At 41.3% G+C, this 25,387-nt stretch overlaps 1 protein-coding gene across 1 annotated transcript; it reads left to right on the forward strand.

Annotated features, from left to right (window-relative positions):
• The first annotated feature begins 1,333 nt into the window (after nucleotides 1-1,333).
• On the forward strand, nucleotides 1,334-3,383 carry LOC147900824 (outer envelope pore protein 16, chloroplastic-like). The gene is made up of 7 exons (XM_087376291.1): nucleotides 1,334-1,390; nucleotides 1,750-1,886; nucleotides 2,084-2,141; nucleotides 2,292-2,323; nucleotides 2,419-2,452; nucleotides 2,577-2,644; nucleotides 3,209-3,383. Exons 2-7 carry the CDS (start codon nucleotides 1,770-1,772, stop codon nucleotides 3,350-3,352), a joined length of 453 nt encoding a protein of 150 aa, XP_087232417.1. The 5' UTR covers nucleotides 1,334-1,390; nucleotides 1,750-1,769; the 3' UTR covers nucleotides 3,353-3,383.
• The last annotated feature ends 22,004 nt before the right edge of the window (nucleotides 3,384-25,387 follow it).

Here is a 25,387-nt window from a genome sequence, read left to right on the forward strand (position 1 = left end):
CTTTGGCTTGCTTATGAGCCATATAGCAAGCAAGTGCATGGAAAAAGAAATAATTCAAAATTGTAAATAGTGTTGGATTTATTAAAAGATCTCTGCAGTACATGCACAAATTGCACTTTTTCAACTTCTTCCATTTTAGGGTGAATCTAGATACCAATACCAACAACTTTCAATGTTTTAAGACCACCATGCAGTAGTCCCACTAGTTTGGATTCCAAATTTTAAATCCCTTTTGGTTTTCAACAAATTTAAAAAAACTTATGGTGCGTGCCCTCAAATGGGTATGCATCACTTTAGCATAACATTGGAGGCCCGTTAACCCATGCCTTATGTTCTCATTTAGGTGTTTCCTTGGGTTGAGGAGAAGCTCATGTAGTGTGCTTTTGAATGATTACTTGGTTGCATGTATGTATAGAACAAAATTTTGATGTTTTTGAATAAATTGCTACATCTTATAGTCTTCAAGATGCATGCTTCACATGCTTTAACGGTCTCGTTCCAAATCCTTATTCCATAATTTTTTGCTCTCATGTTTAAGTTTGGAATGTGTACTACAACTTGAAGACAAATAAATTCTAGAGTATTTTCCAATCCTCCTTTTGTTGCTTGTCATCTTTCCCAATAAAGCATCAAAAAATGCCCATGTTTATTGTACAATGTTAGCATTACCCCCTCTCGTGTATTAGAAGTAAGAGATTGGATTTACCGGCCTTTTTGTGACTTCATTATGAATTGCTTAGACTTGGGAATTTGAATTTGTACAACATTGTGGGATGCTTTGCAAACTTACAGTGCACAAGGTCGAGGTTTCCACACAAGAGTGGTGCCTTCTGCCTCTTTGTAGGATGCCATACACTAGGGTGGCGGAATGGCCAGTCCCTTTCACCAGAGAGTGCCTCTTTGAAGGGTATGTTCATGAGTTGGAGTTGCATAGAGAGTGCCTCTTTGAAGGGTATGTTCATGTGCTGGAGTTGCATAGTGGCTAGAAGAGGAAGTGCTCACAAGTAAGACGCGTGTTATCCATGTTGGAAAAATGATATGCACGGTCTAAGCTAGTGGAGGGTTTGACCCAATGTCAAGCTAAGGAAGTCCTTGGATTGGGACATGGAAGAGGAAAAAGTGATGGCCCAAGAGAAGGGGCAAAGATAAAGCACTCTCGTGAACCCTCTGGTGGGGAAGATGGCCATAACACGTGGAGTAATGCATGCAACGTTTGGAACACGTGTAGAAGGCCAGCCATGTGTGCTCCTTATCCAATGCACTGCACCCATCACTTTGCCCACCCCCTCAAAAACTTGGCCATCTTCAACTTCAACTTCAACTTCAACTTCGACCATCTTCTTCCTGGCAATCCGTCCTTGTTCATCTTGCCTTCCGATTCGATTTTCAGGTACCTCATGCCTTCCTCTGCAACAATTTTGTTACCTTTCCCTCTGCCTAATTGTAGGTTGATCGTGTTCGTTTCCTTTTTTACCTTGCTATTTTTCTTCCACCGTTGACCGCCTTCCTGGTTTATTCTTGGATTGCATACGTTCTGATTGATTTCGATGCTTTCTTGAATCTGAGAGAGGATGCCCGGCCGGAGCGTTGGCTGCTTGCTCAATCTGCATTTTGTATTATTTCGTTTCAGCGTTACACTAGCTGAATATATATTCAGCATTTGGTGTCGAGTCGTTAGTTATAGTTTTCTGTCGTATCATTATCCTTCTGGGTTGGTTTGGCAACAGATTTTTGCTCGCTTTTCCCAAGGGCGGCGGAGTTGTAGCATCATGCCTGAGGCGAGAGTTCACGCGAGTTTTGACAACGGCCCGAACATTGATTATCTTGTTGACCTTGGCCATCCGCTCCTGAACCGGGTGGTGGACGGGTTTGTGAAAGTTGGAGGAGTAAGCCCATTGATTCGATTAAGATGCAACCGACAATCTCACTCATACGGCGCTCACCTTTTCTTATTCCAGTACTTAAGGAGACGCTGATCTTCAAATCGATTTGCTTCAAATTAGCTGGACCATGAAATCGATGTATATAGCGTATGAACATGGGGTTTTGCTTCACCGGCATGACGATATTGATTAATTTACAGGTCGGTGCATTGCACGGTGCGACCCAGGACGCTGCGAAGTTCCTACTTCAAGAAACAGGTTCACCGTTAATCTAAGCCAGCAAGACTGGATAATGTCATTAATTTGCCAGTCGATCAACCTCAAAGCAACTAATTCCAGTGTTTCATCCACTGGTCACTTCGCATTTTCATCGGTTTTAATCTGTACCTTTCGTATTGTTTTTTGCAGAGGAGACGAATAAGAAGTCGTTAGAGAACATGGTAAGCTTTTAGAGTGACGGGGCTTAAGCTTAATGTAACATGCGCAACGTACGAAATAAAAAATTGTCAACTGTGTCCTGGATGCTTGCCTGCAGGTGCAACGTATGGGGAAGGAAGCTGTGCAGTGGGGTGAGTTTATCGTCTCATGATCATCACTTTTTCGCTGTTGCTTTGGAGATTGAGTTGTGAAGGAGCCCGCAGCCGTTGCTCTCGTAATCACAAGAACAAAACGCCTTGCGTGATGGGATTGCAGGACTCGTAGCTGGAGTTTATTCTGGTATGACCTACGGCATGCAGGAGGTTAGGGGCGTGCACGATTGGGTGAGTTACGTTCTTCTTGGTCGCTAAGACGCTGTACCGTTTAACATTCTCATCTTTGATCGCATCTAGTAGGCAGGTCTTTTAGTAGTGCGCGAACTTAAAATGCTTATCCCTCATTGCATTCAGAAGGCAGGATGTTACCTTGTTGGTCGCATGAGATTCGTTGCGACCAACGATATAACGTTTAGATAGGCAGGTTCTTTCAGTATAGAACTTCCGACTCACCGATTGAGATGTATATCCTTTTCTGTCCTTTCGAATCGGAAATGGAGTTGCTTCCAAGTCTGGATATGAGTTTGATAACTCAGGCAACCGCAATGTCATGACGATGAGTGATTTGAGTGACGAGACAGATTACAGTGCGGGAATTATCACTTCTATAGTTTTGATTAGAACCTGTAAAACTTCAACCGCGAACCGCTTGAAGTAAGAGATGATGAGGGTGGCAAAATTGTTACAAAAACGTTCGAAGTTGTATGAACCTCACAGCTGGTTGAAGCTAATTGGAGGAAGATGATATTTATCCGGTGACAGGAAGTGTGAATTGTGATGTGGATGATGCAGAAGAATGCGTTGTTGGGCGGAGCGTTGACAGGGGCAGCGGTGTCATTGACGGAGCCCAACGTGCGACATGATCGGGTGATCAGGGGAGCCATCACAGGAGGCGCCATTGCAACTGCTGCGGAGTTCATGCGCAACATCACTTGAGAAAACACAAACCATTACACACAACGTGAACATGATCGAGAGAGCGGACACCTTATCAGCAATCTCTCTCTTTCGTGTAATAATATAATTGTCTACATTTTGGTCTTCATCCATGCATCCACCTATTGTTCACGTGTGCATTTCTCCATTACTCGTACCTTTTGTTTTATGAGAGAAGTGCTAGAACAAAATTACCTTTGTCTAATAGTATGCCTTTCACTAGTTAAAATGGAGGAAAGTAGCTCTTATGTTTGAGATTTGTGGCATTACAGGTAAGAAAGTTCTTAGAGTTTCAAGTGATTTAGTCTAAAACCTCTCAAATCTATACATTTTGAGATGACAAAATCAATTGAATTGAAGACTATCTTTATTTCATACTTTCTACGAAAAAAGCCATTGTTTGTCAACTCATGTGAACGCTTTCATTCTATGATGTACAAACACGTGTTCCTTTCATGCTTTCAACATGGACATTTGCCGTTGAAGCTTTCATTTGTAACTAGTAGATAACTTACATAGTATTCTCTTTATGAAAAGAGTACTCCTCTTATAATAGTAACGAATAAGTCTAACAAACATCCTATTATGGTTTTTATGGTTTCTACTACAAGCGATGTCTATGTGGATAGATGCACTTATTTCAACCATCGTATCTTCCATTAATGATTGATCCTTTGCGGTGAGTTTGATATTTCTTGAAATGTCCGCAGCTTTTTATTGGCTTGGCCCTATCTCAAAAGTGTCTCCACATTTTGTATTTTCACAAAAGAAAACACACTATTGCTTTGCTTGCATAGTTGGAGATTGTGTGCTAATGCGCACCCAAGATCCTGGAAAGCCTTCATACGTTTCCAAAGTGGAGAATTGGAATATTGTTTCGGTGGATTCATTACTCTAGGAGTCTCAGCATTGAGAGTTGCATAAAGATTAAAGGTTGAAGGTATATGTGCATCCATAGAAGGACTTGGTACTTGTATGTGAATCTTAACATCATGGAGAGTTTTTGTGATGTGGTCCCCCCGTCGCTCCCTCTCCCTCCTCTTTTTCTAGAAGTGGTAGCGGTGAATCGTAGAAAGATCCAAAGGTTGAAGGCCTTTGTGCATCCGTCGAAGGACTTGGTACATGATCTCAATGTCTCATAAACCATCATGCAGTGCTTTGCAATGTAGCTGCTCCTTGCGTGTGGTGGTTTGAATGTCTCATAAGCATCATGTGTGGTTTGTCTCATAAACAGCATGTGTAGTTTTGCAATGCAGCTCCCTCCTCCATGTCCCCCCCCCGGCTCGCTCTCTCACTCTCTCTCTCTCTCTCTCTCTCTCTCTCTCTCTCTCTCTCTCTCCTCGTCCCCCTCCCCGTGTGTGCACGTGCATGTGGGGGGGTTGCGTGCATGTGGACCTTTTAAAAAAGGCATGCATGCATAATATGTATCATAACGACCAGATGGTACATAATGTGTAAATTGTAACTTCTTGACCAAAAAAGCGAAGGGGCATCATAGAAAGGAGATACAGAAAGAATTGATCAGCAAAAGGTGTTTTTCCATTCATTACTCCTACTTTAAAGAAGAGCTTAAGACAATTCTTTAACGGGCTGATCATTGTCTAATCACATGTAAACCTTAGATCATGGGTGGTCGTGGCCCCTATATAAGGTCACCCACATCATCTCACCCTCTAGCCCCCCCCCCTTTTCTGTTCGTGAGTACATTTTAGCCATGAAATATGTGCAATTGTTTTCAATCAGGAGTGCATTTGTGTTACGCATAAGTCAAAGAACATGACAAGGGCCAATCCATTTGGTTAGAAAATTTTCAACAAACCTTTTTTTGCGAATTGGATGGTTGACCATGATGTCGCTTAGCCAAAAAGTACTAGTTCGGTGACGTCGGTTGTATAAAATGCATTGCCAATGTTGAGCACGTCGAAGGTGCTCAACGGCATTTTGTGAATACCAATGAATGCATCTTGTAAGGAATTCTCCCAATGCTTGGCTTCGCATAAATTTGATTATAGCTTTGTCAATGAGGCCGATTTCAGGAGGAAAGATTGGAGGTTGATTGTACAAAGATTCAAAAGGGTTGATGTGGGTTGACTCATGGATTTCTGCATTGTAAGCAGAGACCACATAAGGGAGGGATATGTCCCAATTAGAATGATCGGGATCAATATGCATTGCCAGCATTAGTTTTATAGTGTGGCTTAGCACTCAGTCAATACAAAGATGCAGGCTAGTAAACTGTTGGTGGATATTGCGGTGACTAGCAAATATTCCTCATTACCTCTAAGGTGAAATTGGACCCTTGGTCTGATAGGATTTGTTCAAGGAAGCCATGTGCAAGCATTAAATAGGGTAGAAGGAAGCTTTGTGATCTCGGAGGCGTAATCATCCAATGTTTTTAATAATTCATTAAACTAATAATGTATTGATTGCTAGCCTTCGAAGTAGGAAAAGGTCCCATAATGTCATATGCCACAAGCTGAAGGGGTTGAGACAATATGATGGATTGTATCACTCCTGTAAGCTTTTGTGTGAGTGACTTAAGTGCTTGACATTGGGGGCAAGGCTATAAGTACAGATGCAAGGAATGATGCATCTTTTGGCTATAAAAGTTTAGTATGGAGCTTGTTCAAGACTTTTTAGGAAATCTAAATCTCACCCAAATGATCAACCCCCATTGCATGATATTCCTAGAGAGTGATTGAAGTTTGTGGTGGTTATTGAGTTATGCTATGAAGTTCAAGGTGATTTAAGTTTCATACATACATATCTTGACACGCATGAGGGTGGGACATGGCGGATCACATTGCAGAGTGGCCATGACCACCACCCATGATCTAAGGTTTACATAAGATTACCTGTTGATTAGCCCATAAGTAACCATTGTAAGTAGGACTATTGAAATGGAAAAGGCAACTTTGGCCAAACAATCCCTTCTCTGCCATTTTTTATGTTTCTTGTTTCTATGATGCCCCTTCGCTCATTCCATCGAGTCGTTATGTTATCTAGTGGAGACACAAGGTAAATAATGATGAGCGCTCGTTGCTTGTCTCTAGCTTGTAGTATGCAACAGAAGTTTTGGTCACTCCTCTCTCAAAGCTAGTACAGCCGAATCTACACAGTGCATCAATAACTGTGCATTTGACGTCTCGCCTGACTTAGAACCCAAACCATGATGCCAAAGTTGGACAGAAAGCTTTTCAGGGGACACTAGAGGACGACATCTGATTTTAGCCAGATCATTTTGCCAATCTAGTAGAGTATAATCATTGGACCGATGCACAAAAAGATGATGAATTTAAATCCTCATTTCAGGGTTGTATCATCAATTAGATCGTGTTACAACAGCTATTTGGCCTCATCTTGTCCATGCCCTTTGTAGGTGCGAGAAGGTTGATGTGCCTCGTGTCAAAGTGTCCGAATCAGTTGCACTTTTGGCTACTTTTCGTGAAAGGATTTGGCAAAGGTTTTGCTTCTAAAAGGTTACTAATACCATATAGAAAGTCGAGAGATAGTTGTACACACACAGAGAGAGATAAGACGAATAGATTGTATTATTGGTGAATGAATGTTATACATTGTTCCATTACGATTTGGCGCGTCTTTTAGGAACGCCTCTTCGTAGTTCATTTCTGTTTATTTTTGTTTTATGTTTTAATAAATTATGATTGCATTATTTGTATTTCAATATGCGAGGCTTTGTATATTGCTAGAAGGTTTTAAAGCCTTCTACATGTTTGAAGCAGTAGTCTCATTAGTCATGAAACGTTCTAGTTGGCCATCCTAGAATATACTCTATGCAATAGAATCTAGGGAACCCCTCAACAGATATTCCCCCTCTTGCCTTCATATTCCTAATCTTTATCAAGCATAGCAGGTTCTCTACAATCATGCTCACAAGTAGAACAGTTGCATAGCTATAGTTATTATGAGGCAATTAGAATAAATGTGAGGTATTCCATTGATTAAAAAGATTTGTGATCCAAGCTCTTGCGACGTCTAATAATGATCACCTCATAAATAAAATGTGACTCAAGTCCAAAGCAGGGAAGAGTCTTGATTTTCTAAACTCTACATTCCAAAAGGATCTACTACTCACTCGAAATGTAAAGAGGCTATGTCCAGACCATCGTCGAGGATATCTCAGACTACGATATCCTTCGTAGTAGAACTCTTCCTATGGTAATGAATGACTTCCATTACATAAACATTCAAACTATGTAAAGTGTGCCACCACTCATGATGGACTACAAGCAAGCCTGAACCGCTTAGTATACTAGCATCCAAATCCCAATGGGAGCTTGTAAGTTCAAGGTGTTGTAGAATACAATTCTAGGAGACTAGACTTCTGATAGTCTCACTGCACAAGATGAGTGGTCGTTACTTGAGCGTTGTCAACACAGAGATGACACAAACAATGTTGACACAGAGAGATGAGAGGCTCCAGGGAGGCTCCCTTACAAAACATAAGTCTAGACTGCATGACCATGTTGGTGTCGAGGAGCACTACCACGAGTAATCCCACTCACAAATGATAGGGATTCGCCATTTGTTGAGGTCTTCCTGTTGATCTTTGTATATATGCTAAAATTATTTAATACCTCTATATATACACGTGGATCCTACATAAGTAACTTTTATAATGTTGTCCCTTTGGTAACTGAATTGTTATCCCCTTATCTTTATTTTGAACTAACGTATAAAGTTCAAAGTGCCTTATTTAAAATTTAATTTCTTGATTTATTTTAGGGGGCTCTTTAATTATGAGATTTAATTTGGTAAGCTATGTATATCTTTTTTCGCTGCTACACTTAGTTTACATGATTTCCCTTTTACTTGATTCGAATTAATTTAAGGCGGTCATTGTCTAACGTACCTTCTCAAAATTCCTATACTACATATATTTCGCTTGTGTGTATGTTCTTGTAGGAAACTATTAACTCTCTTACTTGAGTATAGATTTTCACATAGGTTTATATGATGATTCTGCTCTATGAATTACTTTTATAGCTTTATACAAAACTTTGCTTCTTTTCTTAAGTTTAGCTAGATTATATAGCCCACAATTCTATCATTTACCTTTTTTCTTCAGGACCCATGAGAGGACTTCCTTGGGAAAGCCAACTTTACAATCCTTTCTTTAATGTTTCTCTATAGCCCTTAATCCTACACATTGTTCAACAAAAATTATCAACTTAAACAATTGGTTTTATGATATACTAGCCATACAAGGGTAAGGGGATTTTCTGTTACACCATTCCAAGGATACTTTCATCCCACAATATCAGTCCCAAATAGTGCCAATAATATCAGCTAGATATCAATCTCCAAATAATACAAAATATATAAGGTCATCATTTAGACATTAAAGTTCCCAATATATGCAATACATCAATCAATGGATTTGGCATTCCCCACCTCCATTTTGTACCAAGTCACAAACCATAAATATATATATGCATGGCTTTCCTTCACACACATATCCAATGCCTTATTACAAGGCTTGTCCTCCCTCACACACATGAAGACCGTGAAGGGTTTTAAATCAATGATATATCCAAGAGTTGCTATAGTAATGGTATATAACCCATATCCTTAACATCCTTGCTTTGGCTCAAAACGTACGGGCTTCGCAAGGAATGATTATATCCCTAGGGGAAACCATATGGATAGAGTTGAGGATAGTCTACTATAAAATGGTCATCATAGAACTCTAAAACATATTGTCACCTCTAAAAGTTGCAAGCTCACGAGTAAAGTGGGAATCCTATCTCATCTCTCCCTGTAGAGCAAGGTGAGATGTGTATAACAAAGGAGATGTATATTTGGTGGTCCCTCTAACGCATCCAAATAGAAAAAATACATATCTTTCAGGTGTGTATCAAACCGGGTATTGGATCCTCTTTTTCCATCCTCTTGATCTTACTATAAAATTCTCAACAAGGTGATTCAAATAAGATCCTTATAACTCTATTTACACTAATATGACTTCAAGACTAAAGAAATCCAAATGCGATAATGGAAAAATAACAAAATGGGGATCCAAAACCACATCATGAATTCATTAAGTCAAGTAAATAGTATTATGGCTACCAATTTAACGCACACCCCCCAAAAAAAGGGTCCCTAAGGGGAAGGGTGTGTGTGTGTGTGTGTGTGTGCATGTGCGCGTACGCTCATGTGCACGTGTTTAGTTAAAGGGCATAATAACTATGTTTCCCCTATTTAAAGTTACATCATGGATCTTTAGGGTGGAAAAAATGAGGGAGAAAGGGTTTTGAGGTTAGTTAGACCAACAAAATAAAGAAATCTTTAGAAAGGGCATCAAACTACCACTTGAAGCAATTTGAATAAAACTCAATCTAGCACTGAGGTATAATAAGAAAGATAATAAATGATAGAAAAACTGACTATACCTAGTAGATAAGTTTTTTTCACTCAAGTATATTAATTATTCATAAGTTATATAGATTACAACCTAGAAGGATGTAGGAGAGTCGACAAGAAAATTTAGATAAAGTAAATATGGGGAGCCAAATAGTTAAAGTGTTTAAGAAAAAATAAAAATTAGGATACACACAAACTTATGTAGCTAAGTAAATGTTTAGAAGGAATGAGAGAGAGAGAGAGAGAGAGAGAGAGAGAGAGGTCACCCAATAAAGGTTTGATTTAAAATGAATAATGCATTAAGTAAATGATAAAGACAATATAAGCAAATGACTACCAAGAAAGAGCAACTTAAACAAACTATATAAAGCAATTAGGTTACATGTTAGACAAATTAAGAGAAGGGAGGATGAAGGCTCTTGAAGAGCAATGACCAGAGAGTGCCATGAAGAGACAAAGCAAAGGTGACCAAGCAATGAAGGACTCCACGAAAAAGGAGGTGAAGTGAATGAAGAGCAAGTGAGCAATTCATGACCAAGACCCAAGGTGGTAACAAGAGCTCAAGAAAAGAGAAGTATCTAACTGTGTAGAGCTTGCAAGGACAACCCAAGAAATGAGAGAGCCAACAAAGTGAGGTTCTCGAAATAGCAAGGGTGCGCAAGGACCCGATGGATCTAGTTAGTCTGCTGAGCTGAGCTGTGGAGAAGGCACAGCTGAAAGAAACAATATCTCCAGCCAAGTACGTAAAGAGAGTGGATGACAAAATAGTGGATTGGAGGCCAAGCAGTAGTTTGTACAGCAGAATGCACGTTGCCATGCAGAGATTTGATGCCAAGAAGAGACTCCCCGTCAAGAAATCCATCACGTTGCAAGAAAGTGAGTGAATAAAGAGAAGGAGCTGCAAAACTCTGTCAAGAGGAGTCACCACGAAGAAGAAGTTGAGCCTTGTCTAAACTACGTAGAGTCAAGAGCAACTAAAGTAACGGGTTGTACAAAGATAATGTAGGCATAATACAGTCATAGTGACCAAACGTGAAACTCTTGCGAGAAGGCCATACCTAAGAGAGAGGAGAAGTGAAAATGCCTGCAATTACTCAATCAAGAAGAGCCAGTGAAGATCTACGAACTAATGGGGGGCATCATAGGGAGAAGAGAAGTGTGGTCTGAAAGCTCCCAAGAGTGCAGACACTATAAGAAGAACATAGAAGCTTTGAGGAAGAAGAGAAGTCATCATATGATCATATGTGCATACCCAATAGAGTGCTAGAAAGGAAAGGGTTAGATCCCCTAACCCTAACCCTAAATGGGTTTGTATATATTCTACATTTTCAACTAAATCTAGTGTACAGTTAGTCATTTGTGGTGTGCTCTCTAGGTGTGCCCTCTCTCCTCATCTCCACTCTTCTCCTCTCCCCTATTCATATTTTGTCATGGTATCAGAGCATTGTTCTGCCTTCCGCTGAGGCACCATCCTTCGTGTGAGAGTGAGAGAGATTAAGATTGATTGAGTATTCTTTCACTTCTGTAGAGTGATAGAGAATTTCCATCCATTTGATTGTGTGAGAGAGAGATTCCTTGTGACATTCCATTTGTTGAGAGTTTCATATCTAGCTCTCATTGTAGAGCTCCTTCTCCTCCCTATTTCGGATCAGAAATATCAGGATTCCATTTCCTGGAGATCAAGTTATACTCTTTTGAGTGATCATGTTTCTTATGAGGTTCATTTCATGAGTTTTAAGAGGGTTGAGAGGTAGTTTCAAAGGTTTGTTGAGTTTTGTAAGGTTGAAGAGTTTTCTCTAGTAAGGTCCTCGAGTTTTTTCATCTGAGAGAGAGGACTCAATGACCTAGTACACATAGGTGACATCAACAAGACTCTGCATCAACTACGAACTCTATAGATTCACAAGCTACTCACAATGAGTAGCAGTTGCTAGGCGGCTCCTTCGACAAGGTGTCTGCTACAGCCAAGCTAGCATACAAGCAATTGGCTTCTACACACAAGCAATGCTTTCTATATGTCCACAATTAGCAACCTCTTAGATGTCATCGACCAAGATCTAGCAGTTCACTTGCGGCTGCAGCCCAGCACAAAGCCAAGCGAGCTCCTAAGCCTCTTCTACGATAGCACGGCTAACTCCATCGCCTTCCACAAGGCTTCCCAAGGTGCAACATTCCACATGGCTTCCCAAGCACAACACTCAGGGCTCCTGTGACAATCACCAACCTGAGCGATCGATCAAACAGCCTACTCTGCAATAGCCAACAGACGGCTCCAGCAGACAGCACTGCTCTACAACACCGCCTCCAACACCTTGGTATTCCAACAACCGGATTGCCAAACGAAGCGCATCACTCCTATGGTTGGTTCTCCATAGTCTCCTATCACATAGTACCAGTGCCGTTCCAGCTAGCTTCTTGCTTTATAGCAGCTTCCAATGCTCCAACGCCGCCTTAGTTAAGTGGCTTGTCAGCCTAGGTCCCTAAGTCTCCAAGCCTCATCTTTTGGCTCCTACAACGGCCCTTTGCGACAACTAGCAAACTCTCCAACAAACTAAGGAGCTCCAAGGCTCCAAATGAATGGCTTCCACCACTCACACAGAGCTGCACTAGCAGAATGGGCTCAATGGAGCTCAATAGAGAAGAAGACGAAATCTTTAAAATTTCGTCGGAATCACAAAAGATTCTGGCAGACCGATGAGTGACACATGGCAACCTCTATCCTCCACGTGGGAACCTCATCTATCCATGTCAGCAACTTCCCACATCTGCCACATCAGCAAGACTCATTATCCTGCCATGTCACCTTATCGTGACACGTCAGCACCCTGATAACCAAGTGCCACGTCAACTACCACAAAAGCCACATCCGCACTACTAGCTCATCAGCCACGTCAGTTGTTGCCACATCAACATTACCATGTCATCATTGCCACATCAGCTCCTACATTACCTTTATTGACATCATCATCTGCCACATCATCCATGCCATGTGGCACACTGACCCTCTACAGGCACACACAGTGCTTCACAATCACTGCATGTGACCACTCCTGCCACCTCAACACAGGGCTCCACTAGCACACCTCTTGCTAGGCACAATACCAGATCATCACTGCATGTGACCCATAGTGACACATCATCATTGAGCACCATTTGCACTCCTTTTGCCCCTCCACCTAGATCAAGTTGTATCTCTTGATCCAGGAAGAATTTGAGGGCGCTCCAAAAAGGAAAGTTGCTCGTTTTTTGTGTGCTCTACACACTCGTTACATTACACACACATTTAGCCGCAAGCTACACCCATGCCTTGCTAACAAATCCACTTCGTACATGCACATCCGCCTCTTCATCAACGCATCTGACCCAGCACTTGAAAAGAACAAAAGAAAAGGAATTATTTGCTGTCTCTTTGCTGTTCTTTCATCGATTGATGGTTGGTATAGATCTAGATCAAAGTAGACTAGATCACTATAGAGGGGATTCTATTGTCACAGCACCAGCAGTGGGATCTACAATGGGATCTACAGCTACACAAACAGTTTTTGCACCTGTAGCAGATCCTGCCATTGCCCGAGCTCAGGCAGAATGGGATAAGAAAGACAAGTATGCCTATCATCTGATCAAGCAGAATGTGCAAGATGTCATGCTAGGACAACTCAACACAGTCAAGACATCGAAAGAAGCATGGGATATGTTCGCAGCTCTCTACGAGTCAAAGAAGACTTCTAGGATTCTCACACTAAGAAACCAGATCAACCAGAGTTTCCGCAACAGCATTGAAACCGGTCATGCTTATGTACTCTAGATAAAAGACTACAACAATCAACTCATAGCAGTAGGAGAATGGTTTAAGTAAACTTGAATGGACTAGGAGAGGGATATGAGAATCTAGTCTAGAGTATTGCCATCCAATGGCAAATTCTGACATTGGAAGAACTTCAGTCAGTCCTACTTGGTGAAGAACTCAGAACTCAAGCAATTAAAGCATGCAAAGGTCATTCTAATGATCAAGCATTAACAGCTTCAAACAGAAGCAGAGGCACAGGCATAGGCAGATCATTCCAGAGAAGTGGTCATCTTTAGCAAAGCAAGAATCAGCATCAACATCAGCATTAGCATCATCCTCAGCAACATCAGAATCAGCAAAGAGGAAATCATTCCAACCGAGGAAGATTCCAAGGATGAGGGAATGCATCCACCAACGTGTCAAACATCCAATGCAACTACTATCACAAGTTTGGACACTATGAAAGAGATTGCTGCAAGAAGCAATACGACCAAGGTGGTCAATCCAGTAGCATCGAGGGAATTTCTGAGGCAAAGGAAATCATCGTGGTGGACATTCTGGTCACAGTCATTTTGCAAATGAACATGGGAATATGTTTCTTGCAAGCGAGGAAATGCAGCAGACTGATACAATGTACCCAGACACTAATTACAATCCCAAAGAGGATTTCAGCTACCAAGTCGACCAAGTGGAACAAGATCCTTGGTACATTGACAGCGGTGCATCATCTCACATGACAAATCATCAAGAATGGTTTAAAGAAATGAAGCCATTAGAAGAGACACTAATTACAATCCCAAAGAGGATTTCAGCTACCAAGTCGACCAAGTGGAACAGGATCCTTGGTACAGTGACAGCGGTGCATCATCTCACATGACAAATCATCAAGAATGGTTTAAAGAAATGAAGCCATTAGAAGGACAGAAGAATGTCATCTACACAGTAGACAATACACCGAATTCAGTTCAAGGGAGAAGTGTTATCCCTATGAACAATTTCACTAGTATGAAAGGATTGGTGAAAGATGTGCTCTATGTTCCAAGAACCTTTTGTCAGTAGGTCAAATGACGGAACACAATTATCGAGTCATCTTCGACGAAGATGAATGCACTATCAGAGATAAATCCAAAAGATGTCAACTAGTAGCAAAAGGTGTCAAGGAAGGACGCTTATACAGAATGCTAGCTACAGTACTAGAAAAGCATGCCATGTCAGCTCAATCACAATAGATGCCACTATCTACAAAATGGCACAAGAGATATGGTCATGTCAACTTCAAGTACTTGCTAGATCTCAGGAATCAAAATATGGCAATTGGGATTCCAAAGCTACAGTTTCTTGGAAAAGTTTGCGAAGCATGCTGCTTCGGCAAACAAAAGCGAACCAACTTTGTCAGAAGTACCTCTCATGCATGAGGTATTCTTGATTTGATTCATACAAATGTATGGGGTTATGCCCAAACCCGCAACATCAATGGTTCACTTTACTACTTGACTTTCATCCAACAACTATAGCAGATATTGTTGGGTCTACTTTCTGAAAGAGAAATCTGAAGTGTTTTCCAGAATTCAAGAATTCAAAGCCATGGTAGAAAACCAGATAGGCAAAAAGATCAAAGTCATGAGATCAGATAGAGGAGGTGAACACATGTCTCAGCATTCATGAACTTTTGCAAAAATCACAGCATTCGAAGACAATTCACATGTGCAGATACTCCTCAGCAAAATGCAAGAGCTGAAAGGAAGAATGGGACTTTAGCACAAACAGTGCTAAAGCAATGCTTAGTGAAAAGCATCTTCCAAATCAAGATTGGGTAGAAGCAATAGGCATTGCAAACTATTTGCTTAATCGGCTTCCTACCGAGTCGATATAGGGTATGACTCCTTATGAGCATTCACTGGACACAAGCCACACATTGGGCATCTCCGCATATTTGGTTGCATAGCATATGCCCACATACATGATGATCATCACAGGAAATTGGATGCGAAGTCATGCAAATTTATCATGGTTGGCTACAGTGAAGAAAGCAAACCATACAAATTGTATGATCCCATCAACCACAAGGTCATTATCTCCAAAGATGTAATCTTTGATGAAGAATCAGAATGGAAAACCTCACCTACACAGGAGATAGAAGCATCGACTTCACAGTCATCTACAGAATAGGTTGATGAAGAAGAGCAAGAATTGCCAACCATTAGGGGAGAAATGGGGTCTCAAAAGTGCCTCATAAGAAATGGATTAGGGGAGGATTATGAAACTTAATCTAAGTCTATGTGGAGGGGTCATAATGGAGGCTCATGTGGTTTTGGTAAGCTAGAGGTGGTTTTGGAAGCAATCAAGAGGGAGGAGTCAAAAAAACGTCCAGGAGGATATAAATATATAAAACCTGTCAGCATATATTTACACATGATTGGTGGTTGGCTTGGTGGCTAGGGCCCAAGAGTGGGGACCATGTGGTCGCGGGTTCAAATCTTCTTAGGCGCATTTTATGTTTTGGTGGAGGTGGTGGCTTGGTGGGTGCCCAAGGTGGCGGTTGAACCACATGTCAAGCCGCGTGTGTTGGCGGCCTATTCTACCCCTGTGACACTGTACTTGCACCCTTGTTGACTTTTTTGACATGCCTTATCCCCTCCCCACATTTTAAATTTTGGGACACATGGCAGAACACGGTGCTCCTCCACCTTTGGTAGTTTTCTTCCCCAAAACCATGGTATTCCTTCCCCCTTTTTCAAACAAAAACCACCTTTTTCAAATTGAAACCACCTATGACCTAAGCATAGTAAATGCAACATGCCACCTCAACATACCATTGCCCCACACAAAGGAGCACTCTCATTGGTAGAACTCAAATCCCTCTCTAATCCCTTGAAATTAGGAAACACTAATTGGAGGCCCTTTTGAGAGGAAACATTAATTAGGAAACACTAATTGGAGACCCTTTTGAGACCCCATTTCTCCCCTAATGAACACCCCAAGTAGAGCCACAACAGCTCAGACGGTCTACTAGGAAAAGCAGACCTCCAGCCAGATTGACATATGCTCAAAAAGGCAAAGCAATTCAGGTGGAAATGACCAACTATGCTCTTATGACTACCATCATGGCTACAGAATAGCCAGTGTACTTCGAAGACACAGTAGACAAGCCAGAATGGCAAACTGCTATGAATGAAGAAATGGATGCTTTGCATAAGAGTAATACTTGGGAATTATGCAACCTTCCACCAGGAAAGAAGGCCATAGCAAACAAATGGGTATACAAAGTGAAGTACAATCCTGATGGCAGTATTCAAAGATACAAAGCCAGATTAGTTGCAAAAGGATTTGCACAACAATATGGTCAAGACTATGATGAGACTTATGCTCCAGTAGCAAAGATGGATTCCATACGGTTCTTGATATCACTAGCGATACTCAGCAGATGGAATGTGTATCAGCTCGATGTCAAGAATGCATTTCTCAATGGTTATCTAGACGAGGAAGTCTACATGCAACAACCTGCAGGTTATGTTGAACCAGGAAAGGAGAATAAGGTTTGCCATCTCAAGAAGAGTCTATAGTTTAAAGCAAGCACCCAGAAGTTGGTACAATAGAATCGACAAGTATTTTGCTAATTTGGGATACATGAAGTCCAATGCAGATCATACTCTCTACTACAAAGTTCAAGGGGAAGACATTACTATTGCACTTTTATATGTAGATGATCTGCTGATTGTGATAGGGAGCAAGGATAGCTTCATCAGAAAACTAAAACAAGACTTATCTGCAAAGTTCGACATCAAAGATCTTGGACTTATGCACTGTTGTCTTGGAATTGAGTTCTGGAGAGATTCAGATAGCACATTCATGAGTCAACTCAAGTATGTTGACAGTGTCCTGAAGAAGTTTCATATGGCAGATTGCAAGATTGTAGCCACTCCCATGGAGCAGAGTTTGAAACTTACTAAAGATTCAAAAAAGCCTACAGTCAATGACAGATACTACAGGCAGATCATTGGATCTCTTATATATCTGACTATCACTCGGCCAGATATTTGTTATGCAGTAAGCTCACTAGCACAATTTATGGCAAATCCAAAACAATTTCACTAAAATGCAGCCAAAAGAGTCTTGAGATACATCAGAGGTACAAGAAAATTTGGGATAGAATACAAAGGAAGTCATCCACAGTTGCATGGATACTGTGACAGTGACTATGCCAGATATCATAAGACCAGGAGATCCACACAGGGATATGCATTTTTCCTTGGTCAAGGTGCTATATCATGGTTATCAAACAAACAACCAGCTATTTCTTTGTCTTTGACTGAAGCACAATATGGAGCACTCACTATAGGTGCATGTGAGGCTATATGGCTCTGAAGACTATTGTCCAAAATAGATTACTTTGATGAGTCAAAGCCAATAACAATATACTGTGATAAATCAATCGGCTCAACCATTGGCCAAGAATCTAGTACGTCACTCTAGGACAAAGCACATTGATGTCAGAGAGCAATTCATCAGAGAAAGAGTGTTACTTGGTGACATCACAATGCAACATTGTGATAGCAAAGAGAATGTTGTAGACATCTTTACCAAACCACTCGGTAAAGAGCTTTTCGAGAAACACCGACTAGCTCTTGGTTTGATGCAGAGGAAGGACATTCCCATTAAAGGGGTGTGATGGAATGTAATTCTTTGATTCCCCAGAATCATCATCTTGAGGGAAGGCCTACTTCATGATATTGATCTTGAGGGAAGGTGTTGAGAGTTCACACTCAACATCATGTGATCATGTGTGCATAGCACCATCATGTGATCATATGTGCATAGCACTAACCCAATAGAGTGCTATAAAGGAAAGGGTTAGATCCCCTAACGATAACCCTAAATGGGTTTGTATATATTCTACATTTTTAACTAAATCTAGTGTACAGTTAGTCATTTGTGGTGTGCTCTCTAGCTATGCCCTCTCTCCTCATCTCCACTCTTCTCAAAAAGGAAAGATCATAGTGGAGGACAAGCTTACCATGCTTGGTGCATCAAAACTATCTGTAGAGAGGTTTCTCTTTCATCTCTTTTTTGTATTTCTTTATGTTGTATGCTTCAGCTTGTTGAAAGATGGGTTTAATTAATGGGTTTTCTAATGGTAGGAAAAAAGAGGAGGTGGCTCAGGTGGCTATCAACGATTATGGATGGTACGGGTCTAGAGCGCAGCAGTGGAGAGTAAGTCCACCAGGAGGTACTATGCAAAGTACTCGGTGGGGCTAGGCATAGCTTAGGAGTCCCTTAAATAGGCTAGGGATCTCGAGTCGGGCCAGTGGGTCAGGATATCTAGTCAAGGAGAGTAGAGTCGGTTAGTCGATTTTTTAGGGGGGTGTTTTAGGGAGTATATAATGGAGTGTATAGGCCAAAAATAAAATTGAAAGATAACAATAATGAGATTTAGGATAAAAGAACATAGAAAAAATAGGAGAATAACTAGAAAATAATGACAAGGAATAATTAGAGAAAGACTACAGAAATGAATTAACACAAGGAAATTATGAAACACGGTTTAGGGAACTAGGACTTTATATTGTATTATAGTTGATTAAGTAGAAAAGAACATAAGAATGCATATCTATGTAGAGAGCGTAGACTAGGACATAACTAAAAATAGAAAAATAGAAACAAAAAACTAGAAACAGAACTAAGGTTTGGAGAAAAAGAAAAAGGGAATGGAATAATTAAAATTAAAAAGAAAATTCACAAGAAAAAATTAAAAAGAAAAAATATAGAGAATTTAAGGAAAATTAAAGAGAGAGAGAGAGAGAGAGTGCGAGCGAACGATAGAGAGAGAGAGAGAGAGAGAGAGAGAGAGAGAGAGAGAGAGAGAGATTGTATGTGTGTGTGTGTGTGTGTGTGTGTGTGTGGAGGGAAAGTATGTGTGTGTGTGTGTGTGTGTGTGTGTGTGTGTGTGTGTGTACCCACCCTCACCCAAGGGGACACCACATGATGGGGGTAGGACACCCATCAGCCCCGCACCAAAAAAGGTCCAAAGAGGAAGCCTCTTTGTAAGTGTTTTTGTAAGTGTTTTTGAAACAGGGATTATATCATAGTTGTTTCCAAGTGGATATTTCTTTTATGATCTTCAAGTAGTGTTCTTCAAGATGTTCAATGGAATAAGACACATCATGGAATTACCATGACTATCCGGAGACAATCATGCACTAGGCACCACGATTGTGTAGCTATGATAATTCCAACAAGAAGTAGACCGTGGAAGGGATGGTCTTTCCTGAAGTAGAGTCGTACAAGGACCTCATTCCTGCACAACCCGATAAGAGTTTAATGAGCAACGTAGCACGTGGCATGTGCCATGTGGTTGACCCAACCAAGGATTAGCAATATGACACATGGTTAACCCGGCCAAAGGTTAACAAGGTTTGGGTGCGTGTGTGTTTAAAAAATAAAACCTTTTAAAGACACGGCACACAATCCTCAAACAGACCTTTCGTGCTAGAAATGTTTACAGCACGGGGAAAGGATTGATGCAACCATCGTAGTAAATGTGGGGGTTAAAGGTCATTGTGCCTTTACCCCGGTTATGTACAATACTCAAACACATATATAAATGAATGAAAAAGAAGATTAGGGTGTTTTGCACCCACCAAAACTTGTGTGGCTCTCTGTTTCTCTCTCTCCCTCTTCCATTCTTGCTTTCGTTGAGAGCACTCTCAACTGGTATCAGAGCCCGAGTGATCTAGCTGAGCGTCGTGAATGCTTGAAGCTCAGCAGCTTTGTGGGAGGAAGGAGAAGCTCTGTGGGAAGCTTTGTGGGTGACTTTACTTGCATCCGAGTGTGTAGAGACCTTGGAGGAACTTTGGAAAAGTCACTTTGGTTTTGCGAAGTGGTTTTGAGAGCTTGTTAAGTGTTTTCAAAGAAAAAGTCGGTTTTTGAGCTTTTCCCTGTTCCGTTCGATGACAGAGACTCCGTATTGACTTGTAGAGGCAACTATTGCTTGCTTTTGGTGTCCATTTCACTTCAGGAGCTTGGAAACACCTTCATTCTTGAATCTGGGATCATTTCATTTGATTTTTGACTCACTGTGTCAATTTTTGGGTTTTTCTGCCCGAGTGTTGGAACTCAAGTTTGGAGCAACCATTTGCAGATCTGTCAGTTCCGATGGAATCAAGAGGTCCTAAACCTTCTATGTTGCTCATCATTTGCACTCCGGTGGAGTTTACAAACAGCTCTGTTTCCAAAAACGTTTTTTAGTCCGTGTGTTGGACCCAATGATTGAGACCACGGTTTCCAAAACCGTCTATCCCATTGCGTTTCGGACGCCCAAAAGCCCCTACCTGTCAGTTCTTGCGCGATTCAGTGGAGGATTTTCAAAGTTATAGATCTCTGTGTATTCAATTTCGTCTCTATGTTATGCATTTTTCATTCTAAGGTTTTGAAACCTTAGATTTATGCCACATGGCAGTGGATAAGTGTTGACTCCCATTTCTCACTCATCGGTTGGGATTTTGGAGTTCCGGCAGAAGAGAGATATTTGTAGATTTTCTTGCTAAGTTCGATTATGCAATGGCACCCATGTTTTGAGGCATCTCAGGTTCTATTTTCAGTAGCGATCATTACCGTGGGACCATGATTTCTTGAGCATACCTTATGCAGATCACTCTGGTTGCAGTTTGAGCAATGTGCGCTCATTTTTGGTGTGCATTGGGTTGCAGTGGATGATTTATAGGCCACTTGGATGCATTGCGATCCTTATTGGATGCGCTGATAGGCCCAGATTGCCTTGTGGGTTGCTATTTTTATGGATGCTTTGCATATGGATGCTATTTTATGCTGAGGGACAGCTTTGACACATTGTAAGTGATGCACTGATAGTGTTATGCTCTCTTGGATGAGATATTGTTGATCCATATGCCCATGGACGGTGTTTATGCTTGAGCCATTTGGCACTTATTGGCATTTTGGATTGCCATTGCAGTTGGCATTTTCTTTTGGGCCAGATTTGCTCATATGGATGCATAGTATATGCACATGAATAAGATGCTTTGAGACATGAGTTTTGGTGATACTTCACTCTATTGTGGCATACACATTTGGGTGCACCTGGTATTTGGTGTGATTCTCTCTTGTAGGCACTAGCATTTGGGATTTTTGCTTCATTTGCATCATGGCATCCTCTTCCATGTCTAAAAAGGAGTTTTTTTGCATTACAAAGTTTGATGGGACAAACTTTTCTTTGTGGAAAGAACAAATAAGGGATGTGCTTATTCAAAAGAAGCAGATTAAACCCTTGGCAGGGATTGAAGCTAAGCTTGCAAATATGTTTGAGGATGATTGGAATGAGTTGGATGCATTAGCAAAATCTACTATTAGACTTCATCTTGCAGAGTCAGTTTATTTCACAGTAGTAAATGAGCAAACTACGGAAGATTTGTGGAAGAAACTGTGTGCCACTTATGAAAAGGAAACTGCCTCTAATAAAGTTTACCTCATGAAGAGGTTGTTTGAGCTGCAGATGAAGGAAGGGGTCTCCATTGCTTCTCACTTGAATGAATTCAATATTATTTTCAGCCAGCTTCAGGCTCAGAAGATGAATTTTGATGCGGAGACTAAGGCAATATTTCTCTTATGTTCATTGCCATCCTTATGGGATACCTTCCATACAGCTGTCGGTAACTCTACACCTGGTGGAGTACTGAAATTTGATGATGTTGTGGGTAGCTTGTTGGCCGAGGAGATTAGATGGAAGTCTATGGACGGCAACAAGCAGGATGCAGCCTTAAATGTGCAAAGGGGCAGATCACAGTTCAGATCACAGTTTAGGGGGAAGTCCTAAGAAAGAGGGAAGTCTCGTAGCAAATCCAAGGCATGGAACATTGAGTGTTACCACTGTGGCAAGAATGGCCATATGAAAAAGGATTGCTACAATCTGAAAAGAGAGCAAAATGATAAGAAAAAGAATGCAAATTGGGGTGCAAATCAAAAGGAAGAGAGTCCAAGGGAGGACAAAGGAAAAGTGAAGATCGAGGAGATCAGTGCAGTCACACATGATAGTGACAATGACGTTCTCTTCATGTCTAGTTTATTTGCAGAGTTGCTTACCACTTCAGATGATGCATATTCCCAAGATTGGATTTTGGATTCTGGTGCTTCATTCCATGTTACTCCCCATAGGGAATGGTTCTCCACTTATGACAGTGGAAAGACACGTTGTGTGCATCTTGGAAATGACTATGCATGTGACATAGTGGGAGTAGGTGACATAAAGTTTTATTTTGCAAATGGGTATGCATTTATTTTGAAACATGTGAGACATGTGCCTAAGTTGACCAAGAGTCTTATTTCAATGGGTCAGCTAGATGATGCTGGTTTTCACACCACTTTTGGTTTTTAGAGTTCGAAAATTCAGAAGGGCTCTATGCTTTTGGTCAGGGGTGCCAAGTGTGGGACTTTGTATCCCTTACATGTATCAAGGGTATTTGATCATGTTGTTGCAATAACCGAGCAACCAAGCACTTCTTTGTGGCATTGCATGTTGGGGCACATGAGCCAAAATGGAATGAAACTCTTATGCCATTTGGGTTATGTACTGCATTTGAGTTTCTTTGATTTTGAATTTTGTGAGCACTATCTCTATGGGAAGCAGACTAAATCAGCCCATAAAAGAAGGGGAAAGAAAGAGTTTGAAAAGCTTGATTTGGTGCATTCAGACGTATGTGGTCCCATGCCTACACGGTCATTAGGCGGGACTGAATACTATGTGACATTCATTGATGATGCAACTAGGAAAGTGTGGGCTTATGCTATAGCTTGGAAGAGTGATGTGTTCTCGGTATTTCAGAAATGGCTGGCCTTGGTTGAGAATCAATAAGGTAGAATGCTTAAATGCCTACGGACTAACAATGGTGGAGAGTATCTCTCTCATAACTTTCAGCATTTCTATGATACACGTGGGATTAAGAGGGAGCTCACATCCCCTCATACTTCAGAGCAAAATCCAGTTGCAAAAAAGATGAACTGTACCATTCAAGAAAGGTTGCAATGCATGCTTTCCAATCCAAGTCTTATTGGTGGTTTTTGGGCTGAGGCAATGAAGACTGCAGTGCATGTGATCAATAGATCACCTAGTAAGAGTTTGGATGGTGGTATTCCTGAAGAGGCATGGAGTGGCAAGAAGCTCTCTTACTCTCATTTGCGTATATTTGGGTGTGAGGCATATGCACATGTGCCAAAAGAGCTTCGAAAGAAGCTAGATCCTAAGTCTAGGAAATGCATCTTTCTGGGTTATGGTGAAAGTGGAGAGATGGGCTATTGTCTCTGGGATCTAGAAGCAAAGAAGATCATACGCAGCCATGATGTAGTCTTCAATGAGAAGAAGATGCATAAGGCACCCATGAGTGATGTGGAAATGAGGAGAATCACTTTCCAGGATGTGAATCCACCTGCATATGTTGATAGACAGCAAGCTGTCCATGCACCAAATGTGCAAGAAATGGTACCAACAAGTACTCCCACAGGTATACAATCAAGGGTAGATGATGGATCATCTATTGGTGGAAATGATGAGCCAAATGTGGCTAATATGCAGGTGGGACAGCAAGCTGAAATGCTCTTGAGAAGATCATCTAGAGTGTCTAGACCGCTTGATAGGTTTGTTATGTGATGCTTACTGATTGTGGGGAGCGTTCTTGCTACAGAGAGACTATGATGCATGAGGATCAACGCAAGTGGGAGTATGCTATGCAATCAAAGATGAGTTCACTTATGAAGAATAAGACTTGGGACTTGGTTTCTTTGCCACATGGAAAGAAAGCATGGCCATGTAAATGGGTCTACAAAATGAAGGTCACAGGTGATGATGTGCCTAGGTACAAGGCCCGTTTGGTCGCTAAAGGGTTTAAGCAAGAGAAGGGTGTGGACTTTGATGAGATATTCTCTCCGATTGTGAAGATGACCACACTTAGATGCATGCTTGGACTAGTGGCATCAAAGGATATGGAGCTTATGCAGATGGATGTCAAGACAGCTTTCTTGTATGGGGATTGGCATGAGGAAGTTTACATGATGCAGCCGGAAGGCTTTGAAGAAAAGGGCAAAGAGCATTTAGTTTGCAAGCTAAAGAAGAGTCTCTATGGTCTTAAGCAAGCGCCTAGAGAATGGTATCAGAAGTTTGATGCTTTCATTCAATCCCAAGGTCTTAGAAGGAGTGAAATCGATCACTACCTCTGCACTAAAGGGCTAAGGATAATAGCCTGATAATCTAGTATTGCAACGTTTCAATATGGAGGGGGGGAAGGTAGTGAGTACTCCATTGCCTCCATATGTGAAACTAAGTCATACAGATAGTCCCAAATTAGATGAGGAAAGGGACATGATGGTCAAGGTTCCTTATGCATCAGCAGTTGGGAGTCTTATGTATGCTATGATAGCTACTAGACCAGACATTGCATTTGCAGTGGGAGTTGTTAGCCGGTATATGGCTAATCCAGGAAAGAGGCATTGGGAGGCAGTTAAGTGCATCATGAGGTACATGAAGGGTACCAAGGAGATGTGCATCTGCTTTGGTAAAGGAGACATGCATGTACTTGGGTACACAGATTCAGGCTATGCAAGGCATGTGGATAGTAGAAGATCCACTTCTGGTTATGTTTTCACCTTTGTAGGTGGTGCAGTGTCGTGGATGTCTCGCACACAAAAGTGCCTTGCTTTGTCTACCATAGAGGTTGAGTATGTTGTAGCCACAGAGGATTGCAAGGAGGCTATATGGCTTGATCGGCTAGTGGGAGATTTGGGGATTCATACAGGTGTACCGACATTGCATAGTGATTCCATGAGTGCTATTCAGCTAGCACGGAATCCAATCTTTCATGCAA

The sequence above is a fragment of the Dipteris shenzhenensis genome, chromosome 6 (genome assembly GCF_047967505.1).
Source record: "Dipteris shenzhenensis isolate YYH24624 ecotype China chromosome 6, Dip_SZ_1.0, whole genome shotgun sequence".
NCBI classification, from domain to species: domain Eukaryota; kingdom Viridiplantae; phylum Streptophyta; class Polypodiopsida; order Gleicheniales; family Dipteridaceae; genus Dipteris; species Dipteris shenzhenensis.